The sequence below is a fragment of the Adelges cooleyi genome, unplaced genomic scaffold (assembly GCF_023614345.1).
Source record: "Adelges cooleyi isolate 19-005CV unplaced genomic scaffold, UGA_ACOO_1.1 ACOO_flye_CR_arks_rails_tigmint_CR_PRNA_9, whole genome shotgun sequence".
Taxonomy (NCBI): Eukaryota; Metazoa; Arthropoda; class Insecta; order Hemiptera; family Adelgidae; genus Adelges; species Adelges cooleyi.
This window is the reverse complement of record NW_026096579.1, coordinates 1966383-1992256: the sequence shown is the minus strand read 5'-3', so window position 1 is coordinate 1992256 and position 25874 is coordinate 1966383. Positions and strand designations below refer to the sequence as shown.

The window sequence follows — 25874 nt, the reverse complement described above, 5'->3', positions numbered from 1 at the left end:
ACACGTTTTTGTTTTCAATAGGATCATCTCCCATAGTGTGTAACGGTTATAATTTATAAGCACCACTCTTGGGTCTCAATCGGATCCGTGTATGCCCGAACGTAACTAATAATTTTCAGATTACTTTTTTTTTTTTACCGGGACGGTCATTCGATAACGTTAATTAAAGCTCTCGCTCGCTCCCGTGTAATAGGCGCTGTCCCTTTGGAAACTTTTGGCCTTTGGCCTATATATTACCATTAATTTAACGGCAACTTATTCGCGTGGAGTCTATGTACACATATATTGTCGCTTCATGCGACCCTTTTGTCTGGACGCAGTCGGTCGTCATTTAATTTGACACAAACCGTCGAATCTCCGGGTATGGGACAAAGTTTACCAAAAGCCAAATGAGATTTTGTCATCGCAGACCGGCCGGTTATCACATCCTAACCACCGTATACATCGGCTGTATCATTACCGGTGTGTGGGTAGGCAAACCCTGTGCGAGTAGACATTTTACCGCTCAAGTCGGACTAGTCACGAAGGTAAAAATAATAATTATTATTATTACTATTATAAACTGATGGTGAATCAATGTTCGATATATTTGTACATTGGTCTGCCCCAGAAAGTCTGAATTGTGTCCTACTCGCATTAAAAACGGATCGACGGGCACGTTTCGTCTCAGGTTTATATTAAATCCATTGGCGCGAACCGTCCACTCGGATTTTTATCACTACACAATACAACCTAACCCTTTTGTCGGAGAGCACTATACAACGAATAAAACAAATTCACTCTTCGGGATCCTCTGTCTTTCATTTTATCTAACGCAATATACATCATTATTTATGTAACTATATTTCAGTGGGTACAATCAAACTTTAAGCCTTTGCTCTCAACCCGGTCGGTATACATCTATATAATATGCGTTATATTTATACAGTACGCGGTTTGTATTTGCTCGGTGCGCAGGGGCCAATAAGAGTTTATAGAATCCATAAATAAAACCGTAATCCGATGGATATTATTACGGTTAAACGTAACGGCACCGCTGAACGAGATAAGTCCTAAGAAAACGGCCGACGTTGAAATTGATTCGACGTTCGCCTTTCCCCCCCCCCCATGCTCAATTTCAACAGCGGTCGGGGAAAATAAAAATATATACATTTATAGTTTTGCAAAGTGAAGCTAAAACAATCGTTGTGTCTCATTATGAATTTTTAATTTATACTGGCAGCGAAACAACATTATGCGTTCCTTTATTTTTTTTTTAACGGCTAACGATCAGCACTCGACCGGTTTTCAACGTTTCCGGCTGATGAACCCACTGTGTATTAAATACATACAATACAATATAATTATTTTAATCAGTATCAAATTTAGGGGAAACGCTTCGTCACTCATTCGTTTGGCGTTTATCATTTTATACACGAATATGTAATTTTTTTTATTTAATTCTTGTTTTTTATTTTCACACAATATATCAATTAGCTAAACCAGGGAGAATATATTGGGAATTGTGACAATTGATGGTGGTGTGTGTCATGTGTGTGCGGAGTTGATAGATAAATTTCAAGACTTGTCAGCGTTTGACTGGCCGATCCCATTTGTATCGAATAAAGCAAAGAAGAAAATAAAATATGTTCACATACTTGGCACGGTACGGGTCCGAAGTAGCGTATAATACCTACAAATATTTTTACAACGTTATTATTGTCGTTTATATATTATATATATTTTTTTTTTTGCACTTTGAATCGTTTGACAAATTAACTCTTGAGTATACGTCCAATCATCTGCCAGAGGCTTCTAATCATCAGTCCTGTCGTTCAGCCGGATACACGCACGGTACAGCGTGTATATTATGCTTTCTATCTAGTCTCGTGTTATTTATTGCTGTACACATATTGTATTTATAATGTGCACGGTTAGCTTGAAAATGCCTACAGTGCTACACGCGTGTCTATACACATCATGTCTGTATACCTACATATACCTGTGCATTTGAAGCACAGGTGTACATAACACTTGTCGCAGCAGCAGCAGCAGCAGTACAGGGGGGGGGGCATGTAATTTATGGACACAACCTAAATTCGTCAATGATGATTAACGCCATGATACAGCACCACCTATGCCCTGTACAACAACGGCTATACACTTGGCACCGATCTGAAACCGCTAGTTAACGGATACAGGTGAACTGGTTGCCGGGAAATCTAAAATTATCCTTTCGGTCCCGCGACGGCGCCGTAGTATAGGTGTATAGATAGGTACGTACATGTGTCACTTACATATTATATTGAAAGTCGTGAGCAATAATAAACACACCGGCCAGGATCCGTTTACATAGTTTAGGTACTTGCATGTATAATATTTTGCTCGATCGTGAAATATTATATTATAGTCGAAGATTTCACTCGAGCAAAAATGTTAAGCCAACTCTCTTCTAATGCACTTGCAGTCGTATCTGGTGTCCGAGCATGGTGTGGCGCTATAGAGCGCTGTAATGCGACCCAAATGAAAGAAAGTCACAAGCAATTATGTAAATAAATATATTTATTGTAGACCCGATAGGATGGTATGTTGGTAAGCGAGTTAGCAAGATGAAAATCAAGACTAGAGGTTTTTAAGAAAAATCTAAGAAACAAAAAAAAAAAACAACAATTAGGGTAAATGATTTTTTTCTAATGGGTTCGACCTAGAGAAAAAACTGCCACGAAGATGTGCAAACGTATAAATATAAATAATACCAAAATGTATAAAATGTATATAACTAACATGAAACTGAAACAAGTCACTGTCCGAGAGATTAAATCTCGGTCCACCGCTGTTTTCTCCTACTTCTCTCTCTCTCTCTCTCTCTCTCCATTTTACTTCAGTGTGTTGGCACATTTGAATAAACAAGAAACATCTGTAAAAAACAATATCCGGTGTTTTTTTTTTTTTAAATTCTCGCTCAGTAGCATAAAATGATACTATAAATTGTTTTTAAAAATATACATATTATATATTTATAATAAACGAGTCATGCGACTATCTCGTTGGCTCCATTTTGGCACACCGTATAATTTACTCGACGCGCGCCACACCCGCCAACTGTTACAACTACAAAGCGAACATATTTTGTTGTAGTGAAAAAAAATATTTTGCCGATGTACCCAATCGGTAATGTTACCGATTTCTTCTCGAAGACATATAATTGTGCGCAGATACAAACACACAATACAAGGCACAAATCACACCCTCGTGTGTGCTCTGTAATCAAGGTCCGCGGTAGTGTTGCCCAGAAAATTTGGCCGTTTGTTTATTGAATTACCCACATTGTGGTAAATCCGCGCGTTAACTCCCCCAATTAAGCGTTAAGGCTTTTGATGTGTTCGACGGCGACGCGATGGTGCCTTTCAACAGGATAATAATAATATGTAATCATAATTGGCTGTAGGTATAAAATACTTATATAGAATAATAACGGTAATCCGAAGTATTGTGACGATAATAGCAACTCCTATATTAAATCTAACGTACACGGTTAGGTCGCTGCAGAACCGTTAATTACTACACAATATACACACACACACATTATTACGTTATTTGTATATAGTAGGTATATACTATATACAGACATTCATAATATTGTGATCATGTGGCCGCGAGGGAGATGATTTATAGACAAAAGCGTTATTCGGCCGAGCAATATCTCAATACGTCCGTGAACGTTTTGACATGTTTAACGCACCTAAACTACCCCTTACTTGTCTCTTCAACCCCGCCACCGGTCGTCGGTAGTCTGCATGTGTATTTTACATGTCGCATTGCCATCCGGCATACAACGTGTATTATACATATAGAGGGCGTCGGGCTAAAATACTTAGAACAGCACTAAACATTTAATTGTATATACGTATAATATCTGGCGCAATACATCTTCTTTGTCGCGTCGGTATACTATATATATATATATATATACTGTCAGATACTTTGTGCACACACACGCAGCAGTATAGAATTTGTTGGACCCTTTCCGTAACGATTTATGGCGAAGCATGTCAAATTCGAATAAATCCACATCCCAGTTCACCCCCCCCCCTCTCCTAAAGTATACCACTCAAACGCGCACTCGCGCACGGTCGTTGATAATCCGGCCAGACGCGGGCTTTGGTTTTAATAACGTCGCTGGCCGGTCCTAAGGATTTATTGGGGGTTTTGTTTTTTTTTTTTTTTATTCTACTATATTGTTTCGTTCAACCCTATTGAAGGCTGTTGTATCGGACCGTATTGTCGATTAATCGCTGTGTAATTTCTTGGTGCGGACGTAAAAAGGCTGAAAACGATTTGCATATTAAAATCGCCCGGGGGAATAAGAGAATACACATTATATTAATATATACATGTGCGGGTGACACGAGGACGCCGCGCACTTTGGTAATAATAATTGTAAGAACTGCGAGGGCTTACTTTAATTACCGAAATAATATACAATGCGATTGAGAGGGCCGAGGGAAAATAATCATAAAAAAAAAAAATGTAAACAGTAGGTATGTACTGATAGCGCGCACACACATTGTTGTCGAGAGCGGGTGAAAATAAAATATCATTTAAAAGCGTGAATTTGTTTTTAAACGCCGTTTTGAGTTTGGCCGACGGTAGTAAGTGGAACACCGTCAATGGCGATTTTTGTTTGTTCCCTTCGCAAGTCGTATAATACAATTTTGGATTGTGTAGCGTTTCACACGGTTGCGGTGCTCGAACAGTAATAAAAACATATATAATATGTATTTACAACGCACTCGTTTAATGGCGGCCGAATGGCTTCCGATGGGAAAATACCGTATTATTTTGTATTATAACGTTTTAATTGTTATTAATACTCTCGGCTCCTTGCCTCTTGCCCCCGGTATACGTATACAATATAATATATGATTTGGCGATTCGACAAAACAAAAACAGCGGCGTTTTTTTTAATGTTTATACCTACCGCGTTAATTGCCCTCTCCGCCACTTCGCCTCCAAAAACGCTTGAAAAAATTTGAAGAGAAAAAAATATAAAATAAAATATTATTACACCGTTAATACTAAACGGGAAAGCGAACACGGTTAAACGACACAGTGAAAAAGAGGAACGCAATTATATTGGGGCTCGTGGGTAAAATATTGTAAGAACATCAAGTACAAATGTATTTTCGAGTGTCAGAGTTGTAGTGTCTAGTTACTGAATTTTTGGCTGCCACCATATAACCGGATGAAACAAAAATGGCCGAGAGAAAAATGTCTGCAGAATTTTTAACGTAATGTGACCTAAATTCCAAATAATTTTCATTCAACACTCCTCTCCCTCCTTCTTAAGTCTTAACTAATTATACTGTCAAAGTGATCAAATTTTGACTTCCGTGAATGTTTAACAATTTTATTAGCAGTAGATAGTTCTATTAAAAACAATGACTGGTCGATAACCGGGTTTCGAGTAATTATTTCTCAAGTTCAAACCTTTTTAAAGTTTCGTATAACTAATAACATAACAATTTCCTCTTGCCTATAATACTTTAAAACGCTTTTAACCGAGAAAAAATTATCTAAAAGTGGCTACTGACCAGGCATTGCTTTTATTGAAACATTGTTAATCTACAAAAATTAACCAATCACTTTTTGTGTAATGTATAAATATATATTATGTATAGGTACATATAACTAATTAAAATTCAATTAACGGGTCGACTTGCCCGTCAATGCGCCAAAAAGTTACAACCATATGGTTTATGCGTATGTTGTTAAACCGAATACTTTTCTTGCGATTACCCAGAAAGTCTCGTACAACGTTAAAGAAACATGTTGAATATTTTTTAGGAAAATATCAGAAAGAAAAAAGTGAAAAACTTTCTCAACACTGTGTCGTTTATTATGTTTTAAAAACTATTTCGCCGGATCGCTATTATTCCCTCTGCTCACCCCCCCCCCTCCCCTACTATTTGTGTTAAATTACAAAATCCACGGGTAAACTCTCGGATTTCCGCGTCGGCACTGTTGTGTTTACTCCACTTATATACCCTTGACGTAGCAACAAACAAGAAGTGGAAAACAACTAAGGTGTAACAAAATTACACCTCGTCGCCTTTATTTGAATGTGTGTGTGTGTTGTAAGGGTTATATTATTATAAGCACAGAAGCCGTTCGTGGAAAATTATGCGAGACGGGGAGGCGGGGGCAAACGCAAAAACCGCATATCCGTTTTGGGAAATATCTCCACTTGGAAGTGAGTATATGTATAATGCTGTGCGCGTTTAGCGGTTAACTTGGCGGGTAAGCTGTCGGTTCGCGCCGGGTTGAATTTTGTGTTTTTATACGCACGAATTGATTGACAATAATAATAGCCTGATAATATGATCATCGCGCCGCATTTGCAGTGTACATTATAGTATGATTATATTATATTTTATAATGCACGCCGCCGTCTCGTCGGTCGGCACCTGACGCAAACGGTGGCCGAGTCGGCGTGGACCCCCGGGGGCTTAAATACCGTGTATACGATTATCTACAAATTCGGTAATGATACACCTTGGCCGCCGCCGCCGTAAGAAGAAGAATTATCATTATAAATTACACGGTTGCTGGCAGCTCTGTGGCGTTTTAATCCTCTGCAAGTTTAACAGTTTGTCTGCCTGTCGGTGGCAATGGCCGACACACGACGTGTCCGCAACGAGGAGAGCCCGTAAATAATGCAAATATGACAATTTATTTGACATTTTTCCTTTTTCATTTTTGCATCCTCCAGACGCTTAAAGTCACTAATAAATTATCATTTAAGCTTTTGGCACGTTCGTTTGCGCTTATTGTCGAGCACTTTTGTTGAAATAAATTTCCTTTACAGTATAACTACATAATATTTTTATAGTCTTCAGACAGGATGCGATTTTCATCTGTCGGCTTATGCGCGACAGATTTCTTCTATAAAACGTATACATTGTCCTCATGGTACCTTCGTAGTATTGGCTGTTGCCAAATAGTATAAAATATATGAAAAATAATCGATAACAAAAAAACTTCAAACGGTATAATATATACATATATTGATAGAATAGAATATTGCCGTTATCCGGTCGTATCACACTTATACGATAAAATATTGTATTTTTCATATTATCTATATACTTTGCATATAAACTCAATCCGCTGTTCACTGATAGTAAATTGGTATTGTGCATGTATTGTTATACCTATGAGACCTATTTCTTAGCATTTTCGGTATATACCATGATAATATAATCACAATGCACCCTACTCGAGAAGTATACAATAATGCGAAGAACGCATAGTATGAAATAACTTCTTTTTATTACTTACTTATAATATCGACGTACAGCGGATCTGCCGCCGGTTTACATATTATACGTAATTGAGACTGATGTTCGGGAGGGGGGGGGTGTTTAAGTATGTATTGTTCGTATAACCCTGACCTAACCCCTAGTTGTAACGGTGGCGACGCTGACACAGGAAAGTGTAATTATGCAAATTCCGGTGAAATACGATTATAACGTTTGCATACCGCATACACCGCTATAGACGTCTCATATTTAAATATTATCAAAGTGCGCGAATATAAAAATAAATAAAGAAGATTAAAATGTTTTGATCGTGTATGAGATTTTCAGCCACTATAATATATTCAAATAAAAAAACAAAAACGTATCCAACCAGTTTCGTTGTCTGTTTTTCTCTAGTGTCTTTCTTGTATCGAACGTATAGGGTGTTATAACATGTTTATGCCGTACCGGTACACACGATTTTGTAAAAAAAAAGAAGCTAAACCGGTCGGTGCCGTAGACACTTCCGGAAACGCGCGGCGAATCTTACAAGTTAAAAAAAACCCATTATATCCCCGTTTGACAATAAAATATAATTATTCAAAAATATAAACGAATCTCTCCGCGGGACAGAAAACGTTTTGAAGGGTAAGTAGTCGGTCCAGCGTTCGGCTCATTAGCTAATACGCCGGCACGAACACGGCCGTGTAACAGGGGAGGGAATAAGTCTGTAGGTCAATATTTGTATTTGAATTAACTATGGCGAGAAATTGGCGGGTGTTGACTAATAAAATAACGGTGACGTCATGCAGAGGAGGCGTGGATTTTTTTTTTTAAGCCAACTTGTGCGACCGCCACCGAGTCGGTGTACAGCAACGCCAAGAGTTAATGAACCGTCTCGTGCGGTTTTTTTCTTCTCTTTGATCGATGGAAATCGCAAGTCCGCTCTCTCTCCTCCCCTTTTGCCGATCACATTCGTCGTATCCCAAAGGAAATATCCACATTTGTCTTTCCCAGCGGGTCTCAGCAAGGCTGTCCTTTGTGCGTTCCGTCGAACGCGCCCGAGGGGCTGTTTTTGACTATATAACAGGCTCGTCAAAGAAAAGAAAAACTTGGGGGGAGGGGGCCACAAAAATGATATAAATGGGCCAAATTTATAACCAACCCAAGTTCGCAATCGAACAAAGAAATATTTAAACGTGTAAAATCGAAGTTACTTATTTCGGGAAGGTTAGCGTCTCCCATTAGCATTAAAACTGACAATGCTTACTAGAGATCTTTTTTTTTTAATTCAATCAACAACATAATACCTACCTCACCTGCGCACGCGCTTTTATCGTTCTTCTTCTTTGTAAAAATTATATTTACTATTGTTGTAAACATCAACTGGGATTGTAATGATAATGGGTAAAGACGATTATAATCACCTGTGCGTAATTACTGTTTAATTAGCCTTGCGTATAATGTTTTTTTGTTTTTTTTTGTCTATTTCTAACACAACGACTTGCGTGCTATTCGAGTCCATATTATAGGACTGCTGTCCGCGAGTAGTGTTTGAAAAATCAAACGAGCGAGACAGGTACTTACATTGACGTATAATAATCCTCTTTCCTTAACGGCAGCTGTCGCTTTTTTTCGCCCGCCGCGAGCGCCGGTTCGTTTTCGCTGCTAATTCCATTATATTCCGTCCTAAGCCGCTGAAAGTTTAAACTTTCCCCCCCCCTCTCCATACCCGATCCGCGCGTCTTCATACATAAGCCCCTCCCACGACCATAAATCTGTCACTTCAGCGGCCCTTTTAAGTCTTATCCGGTTGACAATCCCTTTTTTCCTTTCCACAACAAAAACACGTATCCGACGGTCCTAATTCCGGTTGATTTAGAGCTTTTTGGCTCCCTCTCGGCTCGGGCAAAATTTTCCTCATACACACACACACACACACACACACACATATATATATATATATATAATAAAAAGGCATAGATACTTACTGGGAGAATAACGTTGACCGCCCGCGCTTCTTTTTCTCTCCTGGACAAATAGGAGTTGATAAGGCCGTTGAGGTGTCCAGCAGGAGGGTGCAAAACGGACGAGGAAAACTTTTTCTTCTCAACAACTTCCGCGCTTCTCTCCCTTGTTTATATATCTATCTATCACTATCTATGTTTACACGTGCATGTACATGTTTCATATATATATATATATATATATATATATATATATATAGCGTGCACACAATACGTGGGATTTGCTACGTTTAATTTATTGGTTGGACGTGACTCGAGAACCCCCATGTGTGTGTGTGTACATAAGAGTATAACAAAACTTTGATTAGGAATTATTATATATGCTGCGCGTGCAGCCAAAGTTTGGTCTTCTGGCTAGAATAGAAACAGTAGATTACGGTATGGAAAGTTTTTTTTTTTTGTTTGATTTTATTTGCGCCAGTCGATTTTGCGGTGTATCGAATTTAACGGTCGACTTATTCCGGTACTCGGCCAACTCGGCTTTGACGTCGCCGTCGTTTTCCATTATGATGAGGGATAAACTTCTCTGGCAAAGTGATTTTGACGGGATTCCGATCGATTGAGAAACGAACCTATGGTTGGGGATTTGACGCACGACGTTGAAGAGTTTTGCTTAATGGAAGTGCTCACGAACTGTCGATTCGACATTAATAGGTATACGGGGAGATGTTTGCGCAACAACAATAAGGTTTGGGTAGGTGCTTTTTGTATTTTTTTTCCTTTTATATATAAAGTATATAAAAAAAATACGGATATATATATATACAGCTGATGAAAACTGTGCGAGAAAGAGAGAAAGAGAGAGAGATATATATATATATATATATATATATATTGTTGACTCTGAGGCTTTGGGTAACATTAGCAAATTGATCGATTCCGTATCGACTACAGCGCCGCGTAGAGATATTCTATTATTCGTCCCGGCGTTTGTGTGTTTTTTTGCGACGACCTACTTGGGGTAGACTTTTGGGCATGATAATATACTTTGATGTCAACCGCGAAAGAACACAAATTTCTATACTCGCATCGTTCATAAAATGGCGGATCCACCTGGGCGGGCTACACTCGACCGGTCAATTTCAAAACGCTTCCTGCCTTTGTATAGAGCGTGTGGTTTCCCCCTCACACATAGCTGTTCTCGTGTTCATTATACGAATTTGTATTGTATCCGTTGATTACTTGTTCTTTTTTTTTTTATTTATTATAATAAAAAGGCTTGTGCGGCGGCGCGCGTGTGCGTGTATACCTACCTACCTAGGTACTTACTTATTGTTCTCACGATACTCTATTATTGCTGTAATCGCTATGAACGGGCAAAGTGATGGTAGTGTTCGACTGACACAGCCACATGAAAACGAGCTGTATGACATTTTATACAGACGTGAACGCGAGCCATTACAAAATGATACTATCATACCGATATCGGCGAGGACGCGAATGGCAAAAGGACTTGCGGTACAACGAGGTTTTCGATTTCGCGAAAACTTTCGGATTAATGGGCGATAGTTTTTTTTTTTTGTTTTTTTTCGCCCTCGTTGTTTTGGAACATTGCCCGGTCATTTCTCTCGTTGTACGCGTTTTGCAGGAAGCGCTGTCGCGGACGTGCGACTCGCATTTTAGCAGAATAAAAGGGGGGAAAAAAATAGAAGCAAACAAATAACATTAACGGCCTTCGTTGCTTATTCGCGTAGACATGATTTGGGGGGGGGGGGAGAAAAGAACGTTGAATCCTTATTTTCGGTTACCGTTTTCTTGACGTTTCCGGGGACTGTACCATAAGCCCGGGGCGAACGATGAATGATAATATATATATATATATATATATTACAAATTAACTCTATACCATTATGTCTATCATACATGCCTATAATACATATTTTATAATACACTCCTCGGTTAGATGGCCGACGCAGATAGCTACTGTCGAGTTTGTCGGACCGTCGCCGCTCTGTAATAATATTTAACAGTATTAATATGAAAGACATTTCCGTTCTGGCACGGCAGTACGGTGTACGCGGTGTATTATTTATTATTGTTGTGTACTTATAGGCGCCGCATGAGAAAAAAAATGCAACGTACTCGCGGTAAAGTTGTACCATACACCGAGGAAGTAATATTCTCGCGGTCCTGTGTGGCGCGTTGACCGACTGTTTAATAATAATAATAATTAGAGGTGCAAATTAATGGCAACAGTACGCGTTCTTCTAGCGTTTGTTTCTTCCCTATTCCGCGAGGACGGTTGAGCAAAGTCGGGAAAAATCATAAAAGAAAATATTAAGAAAACATTTTTTAGCGGTTTTGCAAAACTGATTACACTCCGATATTGGGTTTCGCTGGTCATCGGTTATTACTCACTTGGACATTCTTAAAATTAACTTTCGACCGGTTGGACGCGCGACCATCGATGATAATAATATGTCAAGATGACCGTTTAACCGTCCTAATCGGGGCTGTCTCACGATCAAGGGCCACGATGAGGTTAAGTCGTCGTAGCCGTTAAATCAAAATAAGCAACGTGTAGTCGACGGATTTACGGTTAGGTTTTTTATCGTGTTCCTTTGGGTTTTTCTTCCGGCAACACCTTTTACGACAGCGGCGGCGATACCATCGGGACAGGTGATAATGCGTTTTACCGGCAACTCTTTTTTTTACTGCTGCACGGTGCTTATCTTCATCGCCAGCGTCAAGTCAAAACAATTAATTACCCGCAAACGAAAAAAGACATCGATTCATTACACCGTCGCCGTATTAGACCATATTATATAATAATAATACTATAATAGCGTGTACCTGTTTTGTGATTGACGAACGTGTGGCAGTATTGCTGCAAACGGAAACGTCATCGTGACGCTGCACGCTAATTTTCAACACATCCCACGCCCACGGCCATTATGATATTATCACAACATTGTTGCATGCATATTGGGCCTGTACGCTGTGTTAAATATTATTCTCATTAGCTATTTGTTTTCCCACCATTCGTCTGCGTTCTGCACTTGTTGTGATAGACTGTTGCAATATCTGTTGGCGAATAAGTTACCGGCCAGAAGGAAGTCATGAAAATTATAGCAGATAGAAATATAAAGTAAAAAAATAATATATCAGATTATAAAAAAAATTATTGGTTTTATTATAATTTACTACTTGTGACGAATTTTTTTTAACATGAATGTCTTTTGGCTGGGGGTCTGTCGAAAATATGCATAATTTGTTTTTTTGTGAATGAGGGGAGGAAGTGAGATGAAGAGGGGGGGGCGGAAAGACACATTCGTACTACAATTTACATCCTTCAAGGGAAGATTTGTATAGTATAAGTACACACCACTTAGTAAAAAGAACTGTGTTGTATAGTAAGAGTAATATTAAAATTGTATGTTTGTATATTATATAACTGTATAATTTTTTAACAACCATCTATTATTTTTGGAAGATTTTATTTAATGTATTTTTTTTATACAAAAGAAAATCGTTTAATTCGGTATAGGATTTCGAATAAACGTTGCATAATAGTCAGACTTAGGTGTTGTATTGAATTTATTATTAGTCTTGTATTTTTGTGATTTCGGTGTTGGATTTCTATATAGTATGTATATATATATATATATGTATAAATAAATAAATAAATATTAAACCCGTTGACTGTGATATTATAAAAAAAAACAATAACCGAAACGGTCGGACGCCAGATGGTTTACACTTGTTACCCGACAGGCGTAGAGGGATCCATTTTCTGCGCCGGGAGGAAGTTCGCGCGTTTAATAATGTTGTATATACATTTTTTTTTCACCCTAGACGAAAAATGTGCCATGTGTACACTGTATAGTTTCATCAAAAACGCCACACGGGATGTATTCTTGTTGAAGGTGTCAAATAGTGTACACGAGAAGTCACGATGGTAAAGCATATTATTAAATAAAATTAAAATCGCCGGCCTTTCATCACTTCGTGCGTATGCCGCGTGTGTGTAGTTATTTATTAAACTATTTTTTTTTTTTGATTAGCATAACTCATTGATTTAATCAACATTTTTTTTTTTTTTTTAGTACTCGCATAACATAAAATTAAAAAGAAAACCCAATTCGGCCGTAGTCGAGGGTATAACACGTATAACGTCTACCATATTTTTTTAAATTTAATTTCAATATGGTCGTACTATATGGTTCCATTAGATGCAAGTATATGTCGTCATAGGACGCGCAGTTATAAGGCTACTCGCGGTCCGATCACGTTACAAGTTTAGTTTTACCGAGTCGCGTCGGTCTATGTACCTATACAATATAAGTGTCATTGTCACGTTATGTTTATAACGCGACACGCCCAAAGGGACACTGAATAGGGATTTTATATTTTACCGTCGTCCAGAGCTTGTACAATAAAATATAATATAACACCAACAACAAGTAATACCATCAGCTACTGGTGTAATATACTTACCACGCGATTCGTAATTCGTTGTAGAGAAAAAACAACACTCTTCCCCGATACCTAATTCTCACTTGCACGTAGGACACAGATAAAAATTAACACGGAAAAGATGGCCAACGAAGCGGCCATGTTCCTCCAAATCATGATAAATTATATCTATATAGACATTATTATTTTTAGCTGATGTAATTTATTAGGATTATTGCAGGTTCAAAACATGGCCGCCGCGTTTTTGTTTACATTGAAACTGTCCTTTCTGATTTCATTTATAATCCGTGACACCAACTCTGGGCACAATAATAACGCAACTTTGTAAAATATTAAATCCGTCAGCGGTTCGGACGTGTTTGGAAGACGGTTATTTTTCAGTAAAAACACAGCGTTGTAAAATATATATTAGTAATTACCACCTAGGGGACTATACCTAACCGGCAAGGTCTTCGCGGTGAAATTAATAGACTTCCATAACCGTAACGGCGGCGGCAAGAGTGTGTGTAATGTATGTATATGCGTTTTATATGTATATATATATATATATATATATTATAAATATACATATAGTATAGCAGACGTAAACGAATGCAAACCCGGCAGCCGATTGTTTTTCATTAACATATCTTAAACGGCGAGCTGCCAAGTATAACATAACGAATTGTGGTGCCCGGGCGACGACTGATTGATACGCGCCCATTATTATCGCGTATACTTACACTTACCTATACCTCCTACCCACCTACCTGCTGCTGCTGCTATTGCTGCTACCGGGTATATTGTAAATGTACAGCTCTTCTCTTTCTCTTTGACCACACCACCGGTATATGTGTATACATATATACGCGTCGGGAAGGCTGGAAATTAGGAACCGGCGACGGCGTTTGCTCTCACTCTCTCGGGACGAACGCGCCCCGGCCCCCGTGCGACCAGAAGGTAAAATAATAACCATAACAATTTCTATACATATATACAGGTCTATCTCGTCGGTTATAGCTGTTGATTGAGTAGCGTTTGCCTCTGGGGGCGGTTGTGGCCGTTTGCTCTCGTGACGAATTCACTTCGGCGTCGATCGTTTTGTTTTGATTTTTTTTTCTCGATTTTCTTGAATATATATTGAAAATTAAAACCTACAAATCGGTCGCGGTCGTTTTACCGTGAAAACTCGAACGATAATAATTTATTTAACCGCGCGCGGCCTCCTCTCGGACAGAGCCGGTAAGGACCTATAATAGTTATACTAATTATGTACACAATAATAATATTATATGTGTTTATGTAAACAGCATCGCCTGTTTCGTTTTACGACAAAGTTATGTTTCATCGGGCCAGCGAACGTCTTGTCAGGATTTACACTAATAATAATAATAATTACAAAATACATAATTTAAAGCCGCGCGCTGCTGTGATAATAATATTATTGTGCAAATCCCGTGCACACGTAGTATGAAATCCCACACGTGAAATCCGTGATTGGAACCAGTGTAAGCCCCTAATGCATACAAATTACAAATCCTCCCGCACTCGAATAATACCAATACAAATAATATTGTAACGTATCAAAAATTAAAATGAACTCGGCCGAAAACGTGCCAAATTCGTAGTTTTGTTGTATACACTTTTTTTTTTGAGTCTGTTGGTTACTGGACGTTATATATTTTTATCCCCGCCGTAGGATTTAAAAACAATAAATATATCTCTATTTACTCGGAATCGGGTAAAATTATATTTTACTAATAATAATTCATATTTTTATTATATTTGTATTAATGCCCAACTCTGTTGGAATTATTTATCAGACTCTAAGGGCTGATGTCGTTTTATGTCACACACACACGTGCGTGCGTGATCGATATTGACAGCTGTTATTTATAATCTAATAACCGTGTTATGTAAAATTGGCGCAAATACATTTGTTCCAAAATACAAACACACACGGCGCATTATTTGCAGTTTGAGCATTTCGTTGGCGTTTAAACGAAATTGTCGACAGAGATTATTTTTTTTTATTTTAACGTTCCACGTGAGCGACATCCAAAATCTCATAAACCTTTTAGGCGTTTTAGCAAGAGTAAACACACACACACAACAAACCGTATCACGTGCGACCGACACTGTTTGCTCTTCCACTAGTTTCCCGCCCAATTTTTTTATTTCCACGGTCAGTGTTGACCGGCTCACAATAAGACATATATTGTGTCTGGTTTCTGCCGGAATCCAGCTAATACAATACAATACAATTTTTGCACCCACAAAGAAAAACGACCGGCAGATAAGAAAAATATTAGCGGGGAGAGGAGAGGAAAAGCAATAATATGACGCACTCGCGGTTTGCAGCGTGTACGTGACCGGTTTTCCCAGTAGAGTAATTTTTCTCATATACCGAATCTTCCTCGTTCCCTCATTCAACCACAAGGAGTGCCCGAAAGGGGCGAGAGGTGCCACCGTCGATGCCCACCGACAATATTATAGGGGACTCTCCTCCGCGAGTAGTCATCTCCCAGGACGCCTGCCTTTCCACAACTAGCTTACTTTATTTGTGGTGTGTGTGTGCTGTTCTATCCTCTACAGTCTACACGACTAGGGAGCAGAATAGTATAAATACGGCTTTAACAACGTGCGGGGACCGTCTGGCGGCGGGTTTGCAATGCATAGTCCAAAAGGGGGGCAACGCTGTTGAATGTTTAATAATAAAATATTGATCTCGGATCTATATAATTAATTTTAATCAGCCGTGTATACTAATTTGACGTTTTTCGTTGATGTTTCAGTGCTGGAAGTACTGCGAGGTGTTGCAAACCGAAGGCAAGAACATGAAGAACATTTGCGAACACAAATGCGTAAGTACACACCGGCTTACGACCAACCGTACATTATAATACGATGGCCCATTGTGCTCTATTCACTACCAAAACACAACATACAACGTTTCCTATATAAATATATATATATACGCAAGTCCTAGTATATAGGTACCTACTGTAGCCGTATACAACAATAATGTGTGTACCTACCTATAGGTCGTCTGATGGCGAAACAGAGTAATAAAAGCAAGAACCGATTGGCGATAAATCTGCCCGTAGTAAATTTGTTACGTCGGCGGGGGGCATTATAAATTAGTAAGGGTGTTTCTTCCGCCGCACCCTTATAATATGCACACCAATTGTATATTAACGTGTACAAACATAACTAAATAAAAACAACTTCTAATATTCGCCCGACCCTTTTATTATTTTACGAGTTATTGTTTGTTTGTATTTTACGAATAATATTTTTCAAAATTATATTTTAATAAAAATACAAAAATGACTATTGCCATACGAGGTTAGGAGTATACCCGTGAGTTCTATCTTATATTCGTTTTCACTTTTGTATCTCCTCTGATACCCGACCCCTTTTTCTCTAACACATAATCTATAATAATATGCTCGCTTTAATTGAAGTACTCTTTCAAAGCTGCGATTCGCCCGCCTAGGGTAATTCATTTATTTTTACATTAAAAGCGTATACCACTCCAGTCATTCATAATTTATAATTTTATTATATTATTATCTCGCGCATGAGAGTGTTTTTGCTTTACATAACTTCATATGTATCATACTCGCACAATTAACAGGTTATAGGGAGGGCTAATGATTTTCCATAAATCATAGTATTATGTTTCTGTTTAGCGAACAAAACAAATGAGCTATTCTAGTTCAACTTCTTTTCAGTACACTTAATAACATAAAACCCAATTTATATTACAGTAATATATATATATATATATATATATTTTTTTTTTTGGTAATGGATAGTTTTTATTAAAAATTATTATTCGATAACAGAGAAATTATTTATTTATTATAAGAAGGTTATATTATAATTTACTATGTACCACGCGTATTATTTGATAGCCTATCTTATCGTTTGGCAATGAAATCGCACAAACGAGATTAATTAATTTAAATCACGTTCATTGGCTATTTTACAAAAGCGTTCAATTAACGATCCGCGATCAACTGTGATGATCATCGACTGGCGACGATTCGTTTAAGCTTAGCTTTGATCCTGCCATTTCGAATTGCCTAATAATTGCCATTTACAATAGAGAACGTTCGCTTTGAACGAGATGCCGTTTCTCTTATCGTAAACTCTAACACGTTATGTGACAATATTTAACAATATTTAATTAATAAACAGGCAGAGCTAATGAAATGAGATGTGTTGAATGTCGTTGGTTTAATTTAATGGACAATATATTATTATAGTACCGGTCACCTCAAAACGGATAGTGTTGGTAAGTGCTCACTATGAGCTGGTTAAATATTTCGCGAGGATTAGCTTCAATTATTTTGTCGAGATGCGACATAAATAGTAAATATTAAATTCAATATTCCTTTATCGCAAAAAGCTGCCCGGCGGCGTATGATTCGTCTAGTAATGTATTATGTTTTGTATTGGACCGCTCGTCCTGGGCCCTAATGGTTTATTATTAATATTTTTCACACTCCGGCGGACCGGGCGAATTAAAAAAAAAAATGATCCCGGACGGACAGAGTTGTGGGCCAAATCCCGTGGGAATAATTGATAGAGCAAACGGTGTAATGTTTCTGTGTGTGTGTGTGTGTGTGTGTTTGTGTGTACCGCGCGTAAATAATTCATAACGGCTGAAAGGAAAAACCGCACGAGTGCCTCGGTTTGTCCTAAAGACGTGCAACCGGGCCGTGTGTTTGAATGTAATGTATCTCTAATATACATTGGATATAATATGCCTAGAGAAGCGCGTGCATGGTTTCTATAAGCCAGACTTTCGCATGTTGATCCAAATCCAAAATAGTTGTACATACATAAAAATAAACACATTGGTGGTCCAACTAAAATTATGGGCATAATACATTTCTAGTTGAAATAACTAAACGAATATAGTTGGGCCAACAAAATTTTCAATCAGAGCAACTACACGTTTAGTTCGGCCGCCATCCAAACATTTAATCGAGCCAAATATTTATTTACAATACATTGGATTAACGTTGTTTTCGCAAATGCTTTTGATTGTAAATTTATGGTATAGTTGCCATTCTCGTTTGGCCATAGCTACCGTTTTCATTGCACAACAGCTCTTCGAGGCGATGGCTCGTACGTTATTATTATTGGTCAGTTTCTACGTGATACCAAACCGCGTATAAGGTAATATAATATTATTATTATTATTATTATTATGGCCATCGTTTTTCAGATTAAATGACGGTTAACGAATACTCTGGTTATAAAAAACACCCGTTTACCCGGTCAGAGATATAAATTGCAACGGAGCGAAACCCGTTGAAACAAAATGATCTTTTTTTCCCCTCTTCTTTTAAGTCGGTATAATATCATTTTTTTAAAGTCTTTTCTGTTTTGATTAAATCTCATTTCGGTCATTTTTTTCTCCTCTTTTTAATTTCCGTGCGCAACAAAGGGCAACGACGCGACGTGACGCGACGGCTGCACTCGTTAACCCTTTTTTAAAGCTCGATGGGAGAAAAAAAGCTCTAAAGACATTCATTCGCGTGGTTTTAATTTTTTTTTTCATTCTTTTTTTTTTATACGCTATACGAACTGATATACTATTATATCATAATACAGCGTGTAACAATTCGAGGAAACCTTAATGAAGCACACGACGGCGAATGAGACTAAGAGCTTATACGCAGAGAGAGAGAGAGAGAGAGAGACGAGACCGAAGGGATACGGCGTGTATGTTAACGCGTTTTCCTTGTTTTTTGATATTTAACAAAAAAAAAAAAATTAAAACCTATTTATCGTTTCGGCGTCGGTAATTTGTGAGTGTATATGTAGGTACGCCTCTAGGTATTCAAAGTAAAACGTACTTGTAAATATAAAATATGTATATAATGTATTATAATTCCGTAGTGGTAATAATAATAATAAAATTATAATAACAGCAGCTACCGTTCGCTCCTCCCCCGAGACGCGCATTTCGGTGAATACGATTTTCCAAACACCGTCGTGTACATCCATAGGTGTATCTTGTGTGTGTGTGATGTAAACATTGTATATAGGTATATTATTATCATAATCGATAATAAACAAGTGAATTTACTCGGAAAGTAATATCGCGCTTAATAACTGCGTTTTATAGCCGACGGCGCCACATGTGCCTCTCAAAGCGTAGACCGATTTTAAGTATACACACACACACACACACACACATTGTAACCGACAAAATACAGAAATAATAACAATTATATATCCTGTATACACCATAATAATTATATGCATATATATATAATATGTTAAACGCCATTAATGCGGGCAAAATCAATTTGTTGGCTGCGCATACATGTTATAATATTATTCTACGATTATCATCTTCCACTCCAACAACGGCACCGGCATTCCTTCGGTTAAGCTCCCGTAGGTCAGTGGGTAGATATTATGTGCACAGAAGGTTTTACAATATATATATATATATATATATATTATAAGCCATAAGGTATATAGTAATATTATTATTATTATAAATGTAGGATGTGCTGACCGACCCGGCGGAGTCTTTTTTAATATTTCACAAGAACAGCACGATGATCCTTTCCTCACCATCGCCGGACCTCGGCCCCAATACGCCGTGGCCGATGGGACGATTATTATACTTTTTAGCTTCGGTGCTGTTCAAATTCATTTTACCTTAGCTCCGTCCGCCGTCCGATTATATACAGCTTTTAATACAATATTAGTACAAAATATTATTACGACGGGTAAGCTCTGCGGCAAATTGTGTTTTAGAAAATAACAGACAAAGTATCGCGATTTTTCAAGTGGTCCATTTCTCCGGGAGAAATTATTTTCCAATAAAAATTGCACCTCCTGCTGTTGTGTAGGTTTTGTGCAGACAAATAAACCGTAGGTATCTGTTAATTTTGTGTATTAATTTTGTTTTCTTTCAAATGAAACGTTCCGCTGCAGACCTTTTCCCCGAGTAAACAAACAAGAGACCCTACGGACGACTCGGTAACACGGCCTTTTCACCGAATTTCACATGATGTGCAAACTCCCGCTGGGTCGGACCCGACGCGTTCATAATGTTATTTCACGGCCGCCGAAGATAATAATAATAACATTAACTGCCATATACGACGACAACGCGTGGAGTAAACGTGCAAAAAAAAGGTCACCGTAGAAAGCCACCCGCGTTCACGACTTGTTAGCATCACTTTCTAAAAAGACAATGGTGCCAACAGGGTGGTTGGCCGCGTGTTTTGTTTCAAAACCCGAAAACTCTCCAGCGCGGTCTTATCGAGTGGTGGTGGGTACGGTCCGCTATTATAATAACGTGCGACTCGAAAGTAAAGCAAATTTCTGTTCGATTTGTGTGTTATTTTGTTTTCGAAACGTCGTCGCTGTCGGTGTGCAAAATGTATGATTTATAATGCGTACTGTAGATCCCCGTTAAAGTTCGATCACGTGTTGTTATTGTTAGTATTTATTTTATTGTACCCCGGGACGGATCTATCCGATTTGATAACCTGGTCCCCTTTTCACAAAACACATCTCGACCGCGTATAAAATATAATATTATATATAATATTTATACGACGTGTTGTTGTTGTTTGTCTGTTGTGCCATTATACATAGTATTACGTATCATAATATCATGTTTTGTATATATGCGTTACAGAAACATATTGTCGGTTGATTGACATATTGTGAATGCATTCTTGTCAGCACTAGAGCGCCGGTACATAACAGTGGACTCGATTGTTCGCCGGGGGACTCTTATGTATGTGTACATACGTTTTATTATTGTCTGTGCGCCCAGACACAGACGGTCGTCGTTGTAGTATCGTTTTTTTTTCTCTTTTATTTTTCTTATTCCATTTCTTGGTCGTGCGTTAACCCGCGAGTACTCGTATTTTTTTTTTATTTTTCGGGCGCACAACAATGCGGAAAGATAATCTAAATAGATAAAAATCTGCGACTCGGATCGCGTCTCCCGTCGAAGAATTTGTCAACCCCACGAAACGCGCGTCATTACCGAAAACCGTATAATAACAATATTATTATAGTATTGTATTACCGACCGTGTGTTTGACGTGTATTGTATTACACGCCGTGTCCGTACTGCCAAAATAAACCGATATAATAAAATACATGTACTTGTGTGTATAATTTTATTATACGGTAGTTTTACGGAGGCGGATAAAAAACACACACACACACACAATTGTAAAGTTGTCTTTAATGTAATATATTATATCGGTCGTAAATCGTGTATAGTATAGCTGTTTCGACTTTTTTTTTTCTCGATAGCATTTGACGATAACGTTTTGCCGTTTCTTTGGAAAATTGGCAATTATAACGCCTTGTTAGATTTGATATTATTTATAGCGTTCGAGCTCCGCCTCTATATAGTGTATTAGCTATCGCGGTGGTAGTATTTTTTTTTTTTTTTTGGAACGCGCGTACAAAAAATTAACCGGACGAAAAGAGAAGCTGCCAAGCGAATAACGACCCGGCGGACAAACAATATTATTATTATTATTATTATTGTTGTTAATACTATTATAATATTATGTTGCGCACGTCCGCTTGAAAAATGACAAGACGTTAATAACACCCGTGTATTACGATGTAAGAGGTGCGAGAGGTGATTTTCGACGAATAATCGCTTTTTTCCCGTCAAAAATAAACAGGCGAGGTCAAAGTATGCGTTGTGTTGTTGTTTTCCTAAACAAACATATATATCTATACACAGGAGCGCGCACATCCTTTCTTTAAAAGTTTCACTTACAATTTCCAGATTTCCTTTGGAGTGTAACACCAAACCAAACAACCCTTTGTATTTTATCGTCTTCGCCTTACTATCCCCCGTACTAGAAGGGGGAAAACGACAAAAGCCGAATGTTAAACGACACGTGCGTCTCGCCGTACACTTTTACTTAATTTTGACTTTCTTCGAAATGGCACGTATAAAAATTAAAAATTGCGGACGCACATTTTTTGTTTGTCGGTGACTTTAGTTGAACAAAATGTATGTAATCTTACAGTACAACTTGCACATAACGTTGACCGGTTGGCCGGTTTTATAATAAAAATGAATAAATCATCATCGTTATTATTATTATTACACACGGGTTCCCTGTAAAAAGTCTTGGAGCATCGTTAACAATTATGAGTGTAAAAAAAAAACATAATAATATGCCATCAATACTATTTGAATGAATGCAATTAAATTTTAATCGTGTTTTCATAAATATTAATAAAAAATTAGTAATGCCGACAGTCAAACGAGGCTTACGTGTAATATTATTAATTTTAATTATGATCAGACCAGATGCGAACGTTTGAAAACATTTTGTATCTTAATTTTTACCTATGCCATGTGCTCACTATTCGGACGAGTTTAAATATTTCAATAGCATTATATATTTTGCGGTGTTATAAGGTGTTATGCAGTTTCCAAACATAATACTATTATCGTACGCGTCCAGGTGTTTCGTTAATCCCGGATTATTATAGAATAACTGTTAAATATCCATCGATCGTCGGGGTTTTCATTAAAAATACTATTATTATCATAATAAATCGGTAAATTGCCGTTTGTGCCTTTGTCTTCTTCTGCCTATAGTGTAGTAACGTGAAACGTTACTGAGCTTAAAATATAACGAGACGAACGTTTGTCCCGTTGTAACCGTGAACGATTCGCCCAATAGATTTGCGCAAAACAAAGCCGACCGACGACAATAAAAAAATAATAATAATAATAACCGAGGGAAAATCCATTATCTTGGCCTATGGACGATTAATTTTTTTTTTATACCGTACCATCCCGGGAGAGGGCTTTGGTTTTAATTTGTATTTTCAATAAGTAAACGGCGCTCAAAGTTTTTAACGAGAATAACGTACAAGTTTCTACGATTATTATTATCTTTATTGTTTACGTTCGATGAATCCCCCCCCCCCCGGTCCCTCGCAAATCTGTTATTATTCACATAACTGTCGTAACTCGGGGCACTCAATGTTGACTATGTAGCGATTTTAAATTTTGTTCTAGATAAAAAACATTAAAAAAAAATTTCATATAAATATCTGGTGAACTAATAAATAATAATAATGTTCGTTTTTCATCGATTCATCCTAGGGCCGGATTTAGGGGAGGGCTGAGTGGGCTGCAGCCCTGGGGCCCCCACAATTTTATGATATTTAAATTAGGATACAGAAAAAATATTTTATTTATATTTACACATATTTAATTAAATAATATTGAACTTTATTTAGACATTTAAAAATGTAATTTTTACTAACTAATAATAGATGTATTCGCGTTTATTGACAATGAACGGTGTCTAAGAATCTAGATAAGATAGGTGTTTATGCCGTCCGTGATCGGTGTGCACCGGCGATTGTAATAATATTAGTAAATGTGTTTCTAAATATACACTTGTGGGTCTGGAATTATTCGTCAAAATGTCGTAAATGATGTCAAAATGATGGTTAACGACAATAATTCACCGTCAGAATTATGAGATTAGTTTTAAAGCATATAAAAAATAGATTGCGTACTTCTATGGACGGAGACAGGTTCAATCAACTAGCGATAATGAGCTCCGAGTCCGATTTTTTAAGAAAACTTGATTTTCAAAACGTTATTGATAATTTTGTACAAATAAAATCAAGAAAAGTTCCGGGCATTTAATTTTAATTACTTGACATTATTATTTTTATAACGTTTTTATTTATTATTCTTTATTTAATTACTTACACTTAATATTATGATAATATTACTTATACTCGATTTGATTGTTTTTATAATTATTTATTATTTAATAAGTAAAAAAATATATTTCCTTGTTTATGCATAAGGGACCCCACAATGGATTCCGCCCAGGGGCCACCACATACCTAAATCCGGCCCCTTGATTCATCCCCCCAAATTGAGTGTTAATTATATTTGAGTAAAGATTCACTTTGTATAGAGCATATTGTTGAAACTTGAAAGCTTATATTATGGATTTGACGATGTGTTGTTATGATTAATATTAATTGGTCGTTTCGTGTACTTACAGGACGCCGGTTGTCAAGAAGCGTGTTCGTTCCACGACTGGCACAGTTCGTCGCAGCCGAGCCCAGTGGTCGAAGCCCGGGGCGAACGGGCCCTGACAGTGGAGGCCGGCACGTTGCGGTGGCCCAAGCCGACCGACTCGTCGTCGCCCAGACTCGTGTACGTCATCATGAGGCGCCGCGAGCCCGGAACCCGGCGCACGTGGTCACAGCTGGGACAGACGCCCGGCTTCAAGGCCCGCCTGCCCAAGACCACGGTTCCCTGCACGGTGCGAGTGCTGGCCGTGTCCGCCGAGGGCCTGGTCACCATCTACAGCCCGGCCACCGCGGACGCCACGCCGGCGGCGTCGTCCACGGAAACCGATTCCGCTGCGGCCGCCCCGTCGCCGTTGGCCCCGGCCCCGGCCGCCGGACTCGCCCTACACGATCTCCGCGACGCCGACGTCATCATCAGGAGTTTGGGCCGCGACCAGATACTCGGTATCCGGTTGCCGTTGGCCGCCCGTTCCGAATCCCAAGACGAGTCGCTCCGGCTGATGGTGAGCGAAAAATTACTTTCATCGATACACAGATTACAGATAAACCAACACACAAGAACGGCGACCCACGTTTACCATCATCCGGTGGCCGTTTTTGTGTGTTGCACCGTTTATCTGTGCATTGTTTTGTATAATTAAGGCCATTGGGTAACGGCCAATTTTTTCGTCAAAAACTACCCATTTTACTTCAATCAGAGTCCGATCGTTGTATTGATGCGATAAGACTTCTGAAAATATATATTAATTCGGCATGAAGTCTAACTTGAGTTCGGTCAGCTTACATTTTTTAATTTTGCCCTCGAAATTCCACAAGTTTGATTTAAATTTATTGAAAAATGTTAAATCTTGAGGTGGTGTTTAAAAAATGCTATTAAATAAAACTGGAAAAGTGGCCTGACCGATCTCAAGTAGACTTTACACTGAACTCAAATTGCCTACCTACAACTCCTTAAATAAAGGCCAGTACCACCCAATCGCCTTAATAGCAATGCTATCGTACACCAGACGAGTGGTGTTTTTTTGTGGTGTAGCTGTTACTTGTGGCGTACACCGTTGTCGTAGAAAAA

At 38.2% G+C, this 25874-nt stretch overlaps 1 protein-coding gene across 1 annotated transcript in view; it reads left to right on the top strand.

The window, feature by feature from the left end:
- LOC126846364 (uncharacterized) overlaps positions 1 to 25874 on the top strand; it is a 76884-nt gene that overhangs the window by 33653 nt on the left and 17357 nt on the right. The window contains exons 3-4 of the mRNA XM_050585705.1: positions 16498 to 16566; positions 24775 to 25308. Coding sequence (XP_050441662.1) covers positions 16498 to 16566; positions 24775 to 25308 — 603 coding nt within the window. The remainder of the gene's footprint in view (positions 1 to 16497; positions 16567 to 24774; positions 25309 to 25874) is intronic.